The 14,887-nt window shown below is 66.4% G+C and overlaps 3 protein-coding genes across 7 annotated transcripts; all 3 read right to left on the bottom strand.

Annotated features, from left to right (window-relative positions):
- Nucleotides 1-88: 88 nt before the first annotated feature.
- On the bottom strand, nt 89-4,827 carry QPCTL (glutaminyl-peptide cyclotransferase like). 4 transcript variants are annotated; one of them, XM_082496737.1, is made up of 7 exons: nt 3,829-4,816; nt 3,105-3,245; nt 2,713-3,000; nt 2,164-2,316; nt 1,621-1,720; nt 1,337-1,453; nt 89-440 (listed from the first exon to the last, which is right to left on the bottom strand). In XM_082496737.1, the coding sequence occupies exons 1-7, from the start codon at nt 4,039-4,041 to the stop codon at nt 100-102; spliced, it is 1,353 nt and encodes a 450-aa protein (XP_082352863.1). In that variant the 5' UTR covers nt 4,042-4,816; the 3' UTR covers nt 89-99. The 4 variants fall into 4 exon arrangements, with proteins under 4 accessions (XP_082352863.1, XP_082352866.1, XP_082352864.1 ...); XM_082496739.1 differs by lacking the exon at nt 89-440 and adding an exon at nt 881-1,147 and having other exon boundaries at nt 3,829-4,814; XM_082496740.1 differs by lacking the exon at nt 1,621-1,720 and having other exon boundaries at nt 167-440; nt 3,829-4,827.
- A 37-nt stretch (nt 4,828-4,864) lies between these two features.
- On the bottom strand, nt 4,865-8,165 carry FBXO46 (F-box protein 46). Of its 2 annotated transcripts, none has more exons than XM_082496733.1 (2): nt 7,920-8,165; nt 4,865-6,817 (listed from the first exon to the last, which is right to left on the bottom strand). In XM_082496733.1, the coding sequence occupies exons 1-2, from the start codon at nt 8,024-8,026 to the stop codon at nt 4,912-4,914; spliced, it is 2,013 nt and encodes a 670-aa protein (XP_082352859.1). In that variant the 5' UTR covers nt 8,027-8,165; the 3' UTR covers nt 4,865-4,911. The 2 variants fall into 2 exon arrangements, with proteins under 2 accessions (XP_082352859.1, XP_082352860.1); XM_082496734.1 differs by having other exon boundaries at nt 4,866-6,814.
- Nucleotides 8,166-8,886: 721 nt separating this feature from the next.
- On the bottom strand, nt 8,887-13,645 carry GIPR (gastric inhibitory polypeptide receptor; the record flags this gene model as incomplete). Its single annotated transcript, XM_082496842.1, has 13 exons — nt 13,552-13,645; nt 13,129-13,219; nt 12,947-13,054; nt 12,750-12,871; nt 11,648-11,751; nt 11,382-11,574; nt 10,793-10,955; nt 10,653-10,713; nt 10,472-10,541; nt 10,283-10,371; nt 9,627-9,765; nt 9,141-9,182; nt 8,887-9,063 (listed from the first exon to the last, which is right to left on the bottom strand). Exons 1-13 carry the CDS (start codon nt 13,606-13,608, stop codon nt 8,887-8,889), a joined length of 1,416 nt encoding a protein of 471 aa, XP_082352968.1. The 5' UTR covers nt 13,609-13,645.
- Nucleotides 13,646-14,887: the final 1,242 nt, after the last annotated feature.

The following is a 14,887-nucleotide window of genomic DNA, read 5'->3' as shown; positions in this document are numbered from 1 at the left end:
CGGTGATGCTGGGCTTGGTGACAGTGGCCCCCATCTTCCAGCATCTTCAGTGGATGATGGCATCACCGGAACCAACAGCCTCCCCATCCCAGCATGGTGTCAGAGGGACAGGGCTTTTGCCGCTGCACTGCCAGCTTGGCATCCCCGGCTGCCAGCATTAGGACTGGGCTTTGTCTGGCGTGCACCATTGTTGGCAATGTATCCACACCCAACGGACACTCCATGGACGCCACCGTCACCAGGGCTGTCGGCTCCAGATCCTGCCAGCGCGGCACAATGCCCGTGGGACCTGGCTTTTGGGGGGAGTGTTGCCTTCACTGCGGCACCTGCACCGACAAGCTGGGCTGGGACAAGCTGGACTTGCCGCCCAGCATCTCCTGGTACAGCCAACACCAGGGCTGTGGCTTGGAGGTAGGAATTTGGTGCCTGGTGACACTTCCCTGCAGGGAGGAAGCAAGAAAAGTAGCTTTTTCTTACTTAGTTACTAGTTGCCCAAATTCAGTTGGATTAACTTAAAAAAATACCAGAGCAGAGCTGGGGGTGGGGATGAGACCCCTCAACAAGGTGGCTGCGGGCACAGTGGCCCAGCATCCCCAGTGTGACAGCAGCAGCCCTCACCTGCCCTCGTATTTGTACGGTACAAGCAATAAAATGGGGTTTTTTTGGTGTCCCTGTCCCGCCTTTTTTTTTTTTTTTTTTTTTTTGAGAAATAGGAATCTTGGGCTTGATTAGGGCAGGGGAACGGGCCTGAGGGCCCCACTGCCCCCAAGGGCCCCAGGGCTCTGGCTGATCCCCCACAGCTCTAATATCAGGTCACAGGCTACCCAAGGACCCCAACAGTGCCCTGGGATCCCCCAATAGCACGCCCTGGCATCTCCATTATGGATCCTCGTATGTCCCCATGGCAGGTAGCAGCACAGGACACGGCATTGGTCACCCACTCATTTACTGGTGGCTGCCCAGAGTCCCCAGCGGGGTCAGGCTGGGGGTGACAGAGGGGCTCAGAGCTGCAGGAACTCAGCCACAAAGGCCACCAGGATCTTGGAGAGGTCCTCCACGGTGGGGGGGTGCAGGTTGTCCTCTGTGTCCTCCAGGGTGTGCCACACACGTGGGAAGGGCATGGGGATAATGTGCAGCACGGGGACACCTGCAGGGACACAGGGTGTGGGGGAAGGGGATATGTCCCCCGTGGGACAGCAGCCCACAGGACTTCCCAGCTGCCCACCCTACTCCACACAGCGTGGGGACATGGGGATGTTGCATCCCAGGGAGAGGGGGACAACACACCCCAGGGGACAACATTCTCCAGGGGACAGGGGGAAGTTGGGGACGTTACCTCGCTGGAGAAAGGGGACATGGTCATCCTCGACAGGTCCGGGGGCCGGGCTGAGGCGGAAGAAGGGCTGGTCCTGGGGGGTGGCATGCAGCAACCCCAGCCGCCGCAGCCGCTGCTCTGCAGGGAGGACACAGGGAAGGGACAGAACCTTCTGCGACACCCCCGGCCTCCTCCCTGTCCCCATTTCCATCCCTGTCCCACATCCCCACATCCCACCTGTGCCCATGTCCCCACATCCCATCTCCAGCACCATCCCCACCCTGTCCCCTGTCCCCATGTCCCACCGATGGCGACGAGGCGCAGGAACCAGTGGTGGGTGCGGGGAAAGTGGCTGTGGATGGCAGGGTGGCGGGCGCCCAACAGGTCCAGCAGCACCAGCAGGCTCTAGGGACACCAGCACAGCCATTGGGGATACCAGCACAGGGACACCATGGTGCCACCATTCTCAGATGCCATGAGACTGCCCCAGCTGGGACACCATGTCACCACCCTTTGGTGCCACCAGACCATCCCACTGTTGTCCCACCACCCTCGAGGTCCACCAGACCCCACCACCACCACGCCACCACCCTTGGGTGCCACCAGCCCAGCCCATTGCTGTCCCACCACCTTTGATGGCCATTAACCCCCCCCACCCCCGAGCTGTGCCACCACCCTTGGGTGCCATCAGACCACCCCACTGTTATCCTACCACCCTTGAGGGCCACCAGACCCCCCCACTGTCATCCCACCACCCTTGAGGGCCACCAGACCCCACCCACCACTGTGCCACGACCTTTGGGTGCCACCAGACCCTCCCCACCGCTGCCAGGCTTGGTGCCCCTCACCATGGCGGTAATCTGGGTGCCACTGGACCCGTGGGGGGTAGCAGCCATCCGTGCCGCCAGATGCCGGGCGCCATAGAGGGAGTCGGTAGCGCTCCACTCCCCAAAGGCCTCCTCCCCATCCAGGAACAGCAGCTGCAGCGTCACCTCCAAGGCCTGCCGGGACCCCAGCATCCGGGGGGGGGAACCCAGGCATCGGAAGGGGGACCAGACAGCCCAGGTTTGGGGGTGGGGAGGTCAGAATGACCCAGATGTGCAGGGGAGACCCAGACATCCAGGGGAGACCAAGGAGTCTTGGGGAGGTGTCTGGAAGGGACCCAGACATCCTGGAGGGGTCCAGGGGGGACCCAAGCATCCAGGGGGGGAAATGGTGGGGACCCAGATGTCCAGGGAGGACCCAGACATCCGTGGGGGGGTGTCTGTGTGTGTCCAGGGGTGACCAAGGAGACCTCAGGGGGATGTCTGGAAGGGACCCAGGCATCCTAGGGGGGTCCAGGGGGTGGGGAGGGTCGGGGTGGGGGGGGGGGGGGTCCAGGGTCATCCATCACCCACCCTGTCCTTGGCGCGCTGCAGGGGCCGGTCGAGGGCAGCTGCTAGCTCCAGGAGGATGGCACAGGGCACGGCTGAATCGGTGGCCCCCAAAAAGAGCCGCTGGCCAGGACCAGGGAGCAAGATCTTGGTGTCATAGTGACAGGCAAGGACCAGGCGACGGGGGGTGGTGGGGGACAGTGTGGCCACCACATTGGTGAAAGTCACCAGTCCCAGAGGAGTCGCTGCTTCAAAGGCATCAAGCTCCAGGTGCCAGGCAGCCCCCAGGGCACGCAGGCACCCCACGATATGCTGCGAGGGGGGTGATGGATCCTGGTGAGGAGCACGGCGGCACCCTGGGGTGGGGGGTGCAGCAGCACCCTGGGAGGGTGGGGGTGGCAGTAAAGGGGTCTTACCTGCCGGGCAGCACGGCTCCCGGGCCCCCCCGGCACCCGTTCCTGCAGGAGGGGCCGCAGGAAGGTGTCCCACAGACGGGTGGCATCCAGTTGCCCCAGCAGTGCCCGGAGACCTAGCTCAGAGGGGGGACCAGGGGGAGGCTGGCGATGTGGAGGGGGGGGCTGTGTCAGCATCTAGGGGGGAGGTTGGGGTCCCTAGAGGGGTCTGGGTGCCACCGTAATAGGGTCAAAGTGGCCTTAGGAAGTTGGGTACCTGGGGGGGGGGGGGAGCTCTGGGGGTCTGGTGTACCCATAGGTGCATTGGCTGGCCCCATGATGGGCTCTGGGGGACTCAGGGAGGGGACTGAAGGCTCTAGGGGATGTTCGGGGGCCCCGGGCGCCCCATGATGGGGTCTGGAGGGCGCAGGGAGTGCTGAGGGCCCTCGGGTGTGTCTGGGTGCCCCATGATGGGGTCTGGGAGGCACAGGGGGGCTTAGGGATGGAATTGAGGGCCCCGGGGAGTCTTGGGTGCTCCTTGGGGCGGTCTGGGTGCCACGGGATCCATTGGGTTCCTCCATGATGGGGTCTGGAGTACCCCAGGGGACTGGGATCCTGAGAGGGCCTGGAGGCCCCAGGCGGGGTTGGGGGGGTCCCCACAGGGTCTGGAAGCTACTGGAGACAGCGAGGACGTACCGGACTCCCCCTCCTCGGGACTCCCCCCGGGTCCCACCCCCGCCCCGCTCACCGGGCCAGTGTCCCGTTCTCCGCCGGGCCAAACAACGTAGAGGAGCGCGGCGGCAGCCGCCAACGCCAGGAGCGGCAGCAGCGGCCGGGAGCAGCGGCGGGACCGCGGGCAGAACCCGGGGCCCGGTACCGGTAGCGGCACCCCCACCGGGCTGGGAGCGGGCCCCGAACCCGCGGCCCGGGAGCGGCGGGAGCCACCGGCGCCCTTCCGCATGGCGCGGGGCGGGGCCTCCTCGGGGGCCGAGGCCTGCCCGAGGGCGGAACTGCGGAGGACCGCCAAGCTACGGGGACGACTCTAATAGGCCGCGGGGCGGGGCTTGAGGGGTAGGCCACGCCCCCTAGTTGACTGCGAGGAGCGCATACGTGATGGCCGTGTGCACACGCTGGCGCATGCGCAAACGACTCTGTACGGACGCGGGTCAGTACGGACGCGCCCGGGAGCGGTGACACAGGGGGGTAGCCGGGGGGGGCGCTCAGCCACCGCCGTCCTGTTTGGCGCCGTCACCCCGGTGGAGTGTCACTCCAGACGTGATGTCCCTCCCAATGGTGGTGTCACTCTCAATAGCGATGTCACTCTCAACATGTGATGTCACCACATATGTCACCTGGGGTGGGGGCGTCACTTCCAGGTGGGGTGTCACCTCAGACCAGGACATAACCCCAGAGATGTTACTCTGGATGGGGATGTCACCAGCAATGGGATGTACCGGGAGGTCACCCCCGGTGGGGATGTCACTCCCGAGCAGATGTCACCCTCCATGGGGACGTCACCACAGACAGGACATCACCCCAGAGGGGGCCACCATCCTCTGTGGGGCTGATGTCACCTTCCATGGGACCTTCACCCTCCATGGGGCCAGCACCCTCCACATGCTCATGACCCTCCACAGAGCCATCACCCTCCACGCTGCCACCACCCCCTTGTTCCTTTTTTTTTTTTCTTTAAAGTTTCAGAGTTGGATGATTTTTTTTTTTTTCTTTTTTCCACCTCTGCCCCTTCCAGCAACTGCCGTGGACAACCTTCCCCCCCCACACCCCATGTCCCCAAGATCCACCACCACCGTACCCGCTGGCACTTGTCCCTTCACCTGCTGTCATCGCGCCGGGTGGCCGGGTGTACCCAGTTGTTATCGTGCAAGCCCACCCTGCAACCGGGCGCCTCCTTATCAGGTCTCCGGCAGCACATCCAATAGGATCGGCCGTAAGGCAGGTCGTGGTGGTAGGGCTTGGGGTGCCACCGGCACAGGGACACGTCCCCCTTCTCATAATGCTTCTTGCACTGCTTGCAGGGGTCGTCGCGGTAGAGGGGGTCGCGGTTCCAGCGGGAATCAGTGGCCTGCACCCCGAAGGTCTCGATGATGGACTTGAAGTAGTGACAGGAGCACTTGAGGGCGGCCAGCGCTTGGGTGGGCAGGTAGCTGAAGATCTTTACCATGACATGCTCCGGCAGCAGGAGCATGTACTGCCGAGGCTCCAGCAGCCGCTGGATCTTGAAGCGGATCTCCAAAAAGTCATGGGAGACGTGACGGTACAACCGGCAAAGCGAGGGGTCGGGGACGGCTGACGGCTCCTCACTGGCCTCCGTGTCCTCCGCCGCTGGCATCTCCTCAGGGACGGGCAGGAGGAAGAGCTGCCCTGGCGGTGGGTCCTCCTGTGCCGCCGCTGGCAGCCGCACTGTCTCCTCCTTCATCTTCTTGGTGCTGTCCTTGCCAAAGAAGACACATTGGTCCACCACCCCCGTCACCACCACGTCCACGTGGAAGCCAGAGGCGCAATCCCGCGCCGACACTGATGTCCCCTCGCCAGTTCCTTCACCCATCTCCGGCTTCACAGCACTCGCTGACCCCTCACCACACCCCATGTCCACATCGGGGCCGTCCCCATCCCCCTTTGGACCAGCAGTGGCCAGGAGGAACTCCACATTGTTGGGCAGCGCGTCACGGGAAGGGCTGATCAGCTGGTAGAGGTCACAGGTGATCTTGTCCTTGGCGCGACCGCCGGCATTACCTCCGCTGCCGGCGGTCCCGCAGCTCATAAAGACACAATTGGGACGCCCAACAGCACCTGGCTCAGCTGCAGCAGCTCCGGCACGGGGCTCGCGGCCGCTGGAGATGCGGAAGGCGATGCGCACCTCGCCGGGACCCGGTGCTGACGATGCCGCCGCCGCTGCTGCGGCACATTCGGTGCCTGGGCGACACAACCCATTGGGTCGGGTGCTGCTATGCTCCCGCTGCCGTGACTCGAAGTGGGCGACAGCTTCGGCCACCCGGCTGCAATCGGAGCCACTCGGCGCTTTGGTTTCCCCACTGGCCGCCTCCACAAAGACAACCGGGGCAGCAGCAGCGGCAGTGCCACAAGGCCGAGGGAAGCTCTGCAATGCCAGTGCCGTCCTCTGCTCCACCAACGCCACCATCTCTGCCACCGAGAGCAAGTCGGGGGATTCACCGGCAGCAGCGGATGGTTCACCAGGACGTGGGCAAGCTGGCTCTCTGCCGCCAGTAGCCCATGCTGGGTTTGGCTTGGTCTTAGTGGGGTCATGGCAGCGCCGGCGCCGCTTGGCTTTGGAGCTATCGCTGCCCCAGTTGCCCTTAACTTTCATGGTGCTGGCACGGCCACTTGTGCTGCCACCACTGATGCCGCCACCGCACTGGTGTGCCACAAAGAAAGCCACCTTCTCCTTGGTGTTGCCCGGTTTGATGACGTACCACGTGTCCAGCAGCACCCGACCTTCCTCCGCCGATGCCGGGGGAGCCGGGGCAGCATCGGCGGGAGGTGGTGGCGTGTTTTCAGAGGGGGCAAGGGCTCCAGCGGGCTCTTCAGCAGGACGGCAGGAGAAGGGTTTCCTGGCAGAGCCAGGGCCAGGGCATGGCTTGTTCTGGGAGTAGGTACCGAAGGGCCGCGGGCACCAGAGCTGCAGCTGCGGGAAGGCGTTGGGCTCCATCAGGGCAGCATGGCACTGCTGAGGCTGCCGGCGCCCGCGGCCAGGCCTGCTGGGAGAGAAAGGGTGTTAATGGGGCTGGGGGGGGGGTGGCATGGGGCTAGGGGGACACTATCGGGCTGGGAGGGCCAGTATGGGGCTGGTGGGGAGACTCGGTGGGGCTGGGGAGGGGTCAGAATGGTTCTGGCGGGGCCAGTATGGACATGGTGGGACCAGTATGGGGCTGGGAGGGCCAGTGTGGGTCTGGTAGGGCCATTATGGGACTGGGGGAACCAATATGTAGCTGGGGGGACGGGCAGCATGGGGCAGGGGGTATTAATGGGCCATTACTGGGCCATTCTCAGTACCGTTACTGGGTCAAACTGGTGGCACTGAGGGGGGATGTCTGTGCCCCCCGTCTCCTCCCCCCTTGCACACTCACCCCCACGCACCCCGCACCCCTTTGCCCATGGGTAAGCCCAGCCCACTCGCGCACTCGGCCCCGCCCTCAAGCCCCCAGGCCCCGCCTCGCCTTTTTTTGACCGGCCCTGCGCGCGAGGCAGCCACCAATCAGCGAGCTGCGCTCGGGCCATGCCCATATATGGACGGCGGCGGCGCGGCGGGCTGGGGGCGTGGCCGGCAGCGGAGGGGCGTGGCCGGAGGATGGGGGCGTGGTCGGGCGTCCCCGCCCTCCCCCGGGCCGCTGACACGGGAGGGGCGCCGACACGGTCCCGCGTGGCCCCGGGGGGGCCCTACCCGCCCCGTCCCGGTTTGGGGGGGGGGGGGGGGGGGAGGGCGAGAGGGGCGGCCGAGCCGGTGACCCTCGAGGTCGGCCCCGCCACAGGGGAGACACGGGGACGCGCGGACGCGTCCGCCCCCCCCATCCCCGCGCGACACCGGGACACGCGTGTCCCCACACGATGTACCACGGGCACGGCCCCCCAACCCCACCTCGCGGTGTGTCACGAGCAGGAGGCGCCGGTCGCCGGTGTGACACCGCAGCCCACCTCCCCCAGGGCCCAGGCCCAACGACGCCGCCGCTACCGAGCACCGGCCCCGGGGCCCCGCCACACCCCGGGGCTCCGCCCACCCACGCGCACGGGTCCCCCCGACGCTCCCCCTTTTCCCCCCGCGGCTCGGGCCCCGCCCGGTGCCGCCGCCCCTCCCCCGCTCACCGGGCAGGTGCCGGGCGCGGCCGCTCCGCCTCTCCGCGCCGCTTCCGGGGTGTCCCCGCGCATGCGCCTAGACGCCGTTCTCTGCGCATGCGCCGCGCGGGTTCCATCGGGAGGTGTAGTCCGTGTCGCGGGGAGCTGCGGCGCGATGCCTCCGCGCATGCGCAATGGGTGCGCCCGGAGGTGTAGTCCACGCGGGGGGGTCTGGGGGTGACGGGGATCTCCCCTCCCCGCTCCCCTCACCACCACCACCCCCCCAGTGCCCCCCAGTGACACCGCCAGTGCATCCCAGTACTCCCCAGTGACACCCCCAGTGCTCCCCAGTGTTTCCCAGTCCTACCCAGTGCCCCCCACTACTCCCCAGTGCCCCCCCAGTGCTCCCCAGCGCCAGCCAATGACACCCCTATTCCTCCCAGTACTGCCCAGTGCCCCGCAGTGACACCCACATTGCCCCCAGTGCTCCCCATAGCCCCCCAGTTCCCCCCAATGCCTCCCCAGGTGATTTTGCAGAAGCCACCCATGGGTGTCACACGTTTCTTTTGGGTACAAATCTGGGGACAATTGGGTCCCCACAGCCCAGACGCCCCTGCTAGACCCACCACCCCCTCCCCTCCAGCATCCCACAGTGCCAAGGACCCCCCCAAAAACCCACTGACACCACCACCCCCCCAGCACCCCAGGGCATTGCAGACCCCCCTCACCCCCCCACGGGGTTCTGGGAAATCCCCCCCCAAAAGTGACAGGGACCCCCATACCCCCGCACCCCCCCAGCACCCCAATGTGTCAGAGACCCGCCCCCTTCAGCATCCAAAGACTTCTGGGACACCCCCCCCAGGACCCAAAGGGGACAGAGACACCCGCCCCCCCCAGCACCCCAAAGTGACATGGGCACCCCCAGCACCCAGGGGTGACAGTGACACACACCCCCAACACCCAAAGATGCCCCCCGTCCCCGTCCCCTCCCCCCGCCTCAGCAGCAGCTCTCGGCCATCGGGTCCCCCTCGGGACTGGGGGGTGCCGGGCGCTGCCCCCCCCCAACGGCCACGTAGAGGCGGGTGCCTCGGGGGGGGGTGGCCCGGGGGTGTCCGGGGGGGCAGGGGGCAGCCAGGCGACACTGCTGCCAGCCGCGTCGCACCTCCGCCTGCACCTGTGGGTGCCGCGACGTGTCACGACATGTCACGTCACCTCACGACATCCCCGCCGCCCCCCCCTGAAATGTCGCACCTCCTTGTTGATGAAGCAGTAGAGGACGCTGACGACGAGGCCCTGAAGGGGGGGAGCGGGGAGGCACATGGGGGTGATGGTGGGTTGTATGTGCACCCACCCCCTGCATCCCCCCCCATGGAGCCCCCCATTACCGCCCCCCCATTGCACCCCCCTATTTTAGCCCCCCCATTGCACCCGTATTGCAACCCCCTCATTACACCACCCCCCATTTGTACCCCCCCATTGTGCACCCCCCCCGTGGCAGACCCCCATTGCAGGAGCACCCCACCGACACCCCCAGCCCACTCCCCCCCACCCTTTCCCCCCCCATGGGACCCCATTGCCCTGCCTATGCCCCCTTTTTCCCCCCATTGCCCCCCATTGCCCCTCCATGCCCCTCTTTGCCCCCCATTGCCCCCCCCATGTCCCCTCATGCCCCCCATGCCCTTCCATGCCCCCCTTTGCCCCCCCATGCCCCCCCATTGCCCTCCCTGTGCCCCCCACCTGGGAGGAGGACAGCAGTAGCTGCAGGCAGAGCCGCACCAAGCGCAGGGTTCCCCCCCCCGGCGCCTCCCCCAGCACGGCAAAGGCCACCTCGTGCACCCCCAGCAGCGGGATCAGTGTCAGCGTTGACCTGGCCAGCCTTTGGGGGGGGACATGCTTGGGGACACCCGGGGACACCCCCGGAGACACCCTCAGGGAGGGGGAACCCCCTCGGGGACCCCCCTCCCTGGGGACACACTTGGGGCCAGGGACACCCCTGGTGAGGGAGGGGGATGGGAGCACCCTCGGGGACACATTTGGTGGCATCACAGGGATGGGGACACACACGGGGACACAGGTGGGGATGTCACAGGAACAGGGGCATGCTTGGGGACATCACAGGGACAAGCTCGAGGTGCTGTGGGGACAGGGACATGCATGAGGACACACTTGGGGACATGGCAGGGATGGGGACACACATGGGGACATGCAGAGGGCCAGGATGCGCACAAGGACGTTGCATGGACAGCATGGGGACACGATGGGAACAAGGATGAGGTGTGCAACCTGTGTCCCCTGCCCTGCACACCCCAGTGTTCCCGTGTCATTGGCATCCCCCTTCCCATCGCCAGCATCCCCATGTCCCCCCATGCACAACAACATCCCCCTGTCCCCACCTGACCCTGGTGTCCCCACGGGACACCTGATGTGCCCGGACTTTGGCCACCAAGATGCGGACAATGCGCACGAACACCACGAAGTTCACCTGGCAGACACGGGGACACCAGCGGTAACACCCCCCCCGCGGTGTTGGGGGAATGGGACACTGCCCCAGGATGGCCACCTCCCCCTGCTGTGTCACCCACCGCCACCGCCATCAGGATGGGACAGCGGATGATCCACCACACCGCTGCCTTCTCATTCCTCTCCCAACACCTGGGGGGGGGAGAGGGGGGCTCAGCCAGACACCTGGGTCCCCTGTTGGGGACATCACAGTGTCCCCCTGGGGGTGACGAAATGGGGAGGGGCTGTGTCCGTCAGCCTCACCCCTCATTCTCGTAGAGGTACCTCACCACCACCCACGGCACCACGAAGAGCACAGGGGCTCCTGGAGGGATGGGGAGAAAGTTGGAGGGGGGGCATGTGGGGACATGGGGCGACATGGAGGGACACGGGGATGGGCTTACCCCAGCCGAGGAGGAGGAAGGCGGGGAGGCAGCGCTCACCAGAGAAGGCGGCCAGCACCAGGAGCTTGTGGAGGAAGAGTCCCTCGGCCAACAGCCACCCGTAGTTGGCCCCCACACAGTACTGGGTGAGAGCCTGGGCCAGCCGGCACCCTGCCACCGCCTGCTGCAGGGACACCCGCACCGCCACCGGGACACCAGCATCAGGGAGGCACCGGCATTGGCATAGCACCGGCGTCATGTTAGACCAGCATGGTGGTGGTGGCACCAGCATTATGGTGGCACCAGCACGGTGATGGCATCAGCATCATGGTGGCACCAACATCACCATGACACCAGCATCATGGTGGCGGCACCAACATTGTGGTGGCACCAATATCATGGTGGCACCAACATTGCAGTGACACCAGCATCATGATGGGACCAACATCACCGTGACACCAGCATCATGGTGGCACTGACAGCGTGGTGGCATCAGCATCTTGGTGGCACCAACACTGTGGTGACACCAGCATCAGGGTGGCACCAGCATCATGGTGGACCAGCTCCCGCCCTTGGGTCCCCTATCCCAGCACAGCCCATCACTGCCCACCCTTGGGTACCCCCCGATGGTGGTACCCCCCCAATGGGTGCCCACCTCCTGGCCCAGCAGCTGCAGTGGATGCCCGGGGCCAGGGCGCAGGTGCCGCTGTAGCAGTGCATCCCGCGTCAGGATGGCGCCCGCCCGCAGCACGAAGGAGAGGAAGAGGTTGGCATGGATGAAGTTGCGGGTGCAGCGCAGGCGCCTGTGGGGAGTAGGGGTGGGGTGGCAGCACCCATTGGTGCCAGCAAGCCCCTGCGGCACCGCAGCATGGGTACCTGAAGAGCAGGAGCAGCAGCAGCGCCAGGAGGAGGGCGACCAGGGAGAGGGAGTAGCCCACGGTGTAGAGGAGGCGAAACTGCTCCAGCAGCCAGGCCTGCTGCTGCGGGGACAGGGACACAGGGACGGGGAGGTGGCACCAGGCACAGCACAGCACGGGGCAAGGGGGCATGGCATGGTGCATGGTGTGTGGCATGGTGTGGTGTGGTGCAACAGGGCATGGTGCAACAGGACACAGCATGGGGCAGCACGGCATGGCACGGTGCACAGAATGTTGCAGTGCATGGTATGGCACAGTGCAAGACAGCATGGTGCAATGCGGCACGGTGCAACGTGGCACAGTGCAACACAGTATGGTGCACTATGGTATGGTGCAGTGCACAGTGCAACAGGACATAGCACAGAGCAACATGGCATGGCACAGGGCACGGCACAACATGCACGGTGCAACATGTCACAGCACCGTGCAACACAGCACAGCACAGGGCAACGTAGTATGGCTTGGGGCACAGCACAGCACAGCATGAAGCAACAAGGCATGACACGATGCAACACAGCACAGCACGGTGCATGGCACAGCATGGCATGGAGCAACATGGCACAGCACGGAGGAACACGGTATGGCATGGAATAACACGGCACAGCACAGTGCACAGCACAGCGCACAGCACAGTGCAGCACAGCAGCTCCTGGCGCAGCGCATGCTGCAGCGCAGCCCGATCACGTATGGTACAGCACGATGTGGGGTACGGCACGTGTCAGCCCAGCACAGCACAGCCCCCGGCACATGGCCCGACACGGCACAGGGCACGGCATGGTGCACAACACAGCACAGGGCACGGCATGGTGCACAACACAGCACAGCGCAGCACTAGGGCACAGCATGGGGCACGGCATGGCACAGTGTGGCATGGTGCACGGCACAGCCGCATGGCGTTTGGCACAGCATGGCACAGCACAGTGTGGCATGGCAGTGTGATGCATCCCAGCGTGGCATCACCCAGTATGGCACGGCACCCCACAGCATGGCACAGCACAGCATGACACCCCACGGCATGTCACCCCATGGCATGACACCCCACGGCACCCCATGGCCCCTACCTGCAGCGGCTGCTCCTGTGCTAGGTCCTCGCACTGCGAATGGTCCCGCCAGGGTCTCCCGGTCTCATCCATCACCCACCGCCCATCGGGTCCGCAGCGCCGAGCCACTACTCCGCCCTGCACTGAGCACCCCGTCCCATCACCCCACGGCACCCACGGGGCGGGTGCCGCCCCTCCACGCCCCCTCCCCCCATTACCTCGGTGGTGCCAGGGCAGGTACCAGGGGCAGGGGACGGTGACGGTGCTGTTGGGGGCCGCATCCCCCCAGCAGGCGTACATGTCGAAGCTGCGGTTGCAGACAGGGCCTGGGGGGGTGTAGGGGAGGGTCAGGATGTCTCTCCCGGTGTGTGTGTGTGTGTCCCGGTGACCCCCAACTCACCGGGTGCCGGGGGGTCGAGGCGCAGGCGCAGCTCACAGGCATGCCGGTACTCGTGCCAGGCGGCCAGCGTCGCCTGGGCTGAGCGGTCCTCCTGCAAGGGGACACCGTGAGGGGGACACCACCAGGGTCACCTCATTGGGGCCACCACCACGGGGACACCACCATGGGGCTACCAGCATGGGGACACCACTATGGGGACACCACCACTGGCGTCACCTCATTGGGGCAACCACATTGGGGCAACCACGTTGGGGCCACCACCACGGGGCCACCACCACGGGACCACCATGGTCCAGGGGAAGTCCTGGTGGGGTGGGGGTCCCGATGTGGCAATAACAGGGTCCTGGGGGGTCGCAGCAGTGGCAGTGGAGGGGTCCCGGAGTGTGTGGAGACGCCAGGGGTGACATTTTGTGGGAGTCTCACCTCTGCCCCACGCAGGACCCGGCTGAGAAGGGGGGCAGCCACTGCCTGGTGGCCCATGATGGTGACAGTGGCTCCTGGCAGGGGGTAAGAGATACCGGGGGGACACCGGGAGGGATGGTGGTACCGGCGCCGCCCCCCCCCCCCCCCCCCCCCCCCCCCCCCCTTTTGACGCGCTCGTTACCAGGGAGCTGCAGGTTGTGCCCGGACGTCTGAGTCCCTCCGAGGGAGGGGACGGGACCGGGACACCGCCCGCCCCGACACCCCCATCCGACACACATCCCCCGGTGGCCGCCCCACACACACCCCCAGGTCAGCAGACACGCGTGGGGACAGCGGGCCGGGGCAGCCGTCGTGGGGGGTGGGCAGCGGCCGCCTCCCCCCCCTCCCCCCCCCCCGGTGATGCAGGTTCCTCCCGGTGCCACGTCGGTGTCCTTTGTGCCTCTCCCCGGTGCCTCTTGTCCCGCCCCGCGGTGTCCCGGGTCCACCACGCGTGTCCCCCACTGCCCCTCAAAATGCCCCCGTGTTCCCTCCACTTCACCCCGACACCCACCCGGGTGATACCGGTGCCTCCCGGTGCCACCCACGGTGTCCCCTGCCACCCCCGCTGTCCCGGGTCCCCCTCCGGTGTCCCCCGAAGTGCCCCGGGTCTCCCCACGCTTGTCGCCTCCGCTGTCCCCCTGTCCCCTGCGCTTCACCCCGACATCCCTCCGGGCCCCTCCGGTGCCCCCCACCCCCCGGATCCCGCCGGTGCCCCTCGACATCCCCCCCGACACCCTCGGTACCGGCTCGTCGCGGGGCTCCGCCGCCCTCGGGCACCGGCACCGGCTCCGCGACACCGCCCCCGGGAGGGGCGGGGGCACGAGGGGGGATGGAGCCCGTTGGGGGGGCACCCGGGGGGGGGGCTCAGTCAGAGCAACGTGACCCAGTGATAACGTGGAGCCTGCCCACGTCTCGGGTGGGGGGAGCCAGGAGGCTGCCCCACAGGTCCTGTGGCTCCGGGTCACCCGGGGGGGGGGGGACGGAACGGACACGGACGGTCCAGTACCACCCACGGGTGCCCTAGTGTCACCCAGGGGAGTCCAGCATCACCCAGGGTGGTCCAGTGTCACCCAAGGGGGTCCAATGTCACTCACGAGTGCCCCAGTGTCACCCATGGGGTTTCCAGCATCACCCAGGGGTGCTTCAAAGTGACTCAAGGAGGTCCACAGTCACCCGGATGGCATTAGTGTTCACCCACGAGTGCTCCCAGTGTCCCCTGGGAGGGGTCCAATGGTCACTCTCGGTGCTCCAGTGTCACCTGGGGAGGTCCAGTGTCCCCCACAGCTGCTCCAAGTCA

This window comes from Vanellus vanellus (genome assembly GCF_965231255.1).
Source record: "Vanellus vanellus genome assembly, chromosome: 31".
Classification (NCBI taxonomy): Eukaryota; Metazoa; Chordata; class Aves; order Charadriiformes; family Charadriidae; genus Vanellus; species Vanellus vanellus.
Note: the sequence above shows the minus strand (reverse complement) of the source record. Positions and strands in the feature narration are given on the sequence as shown.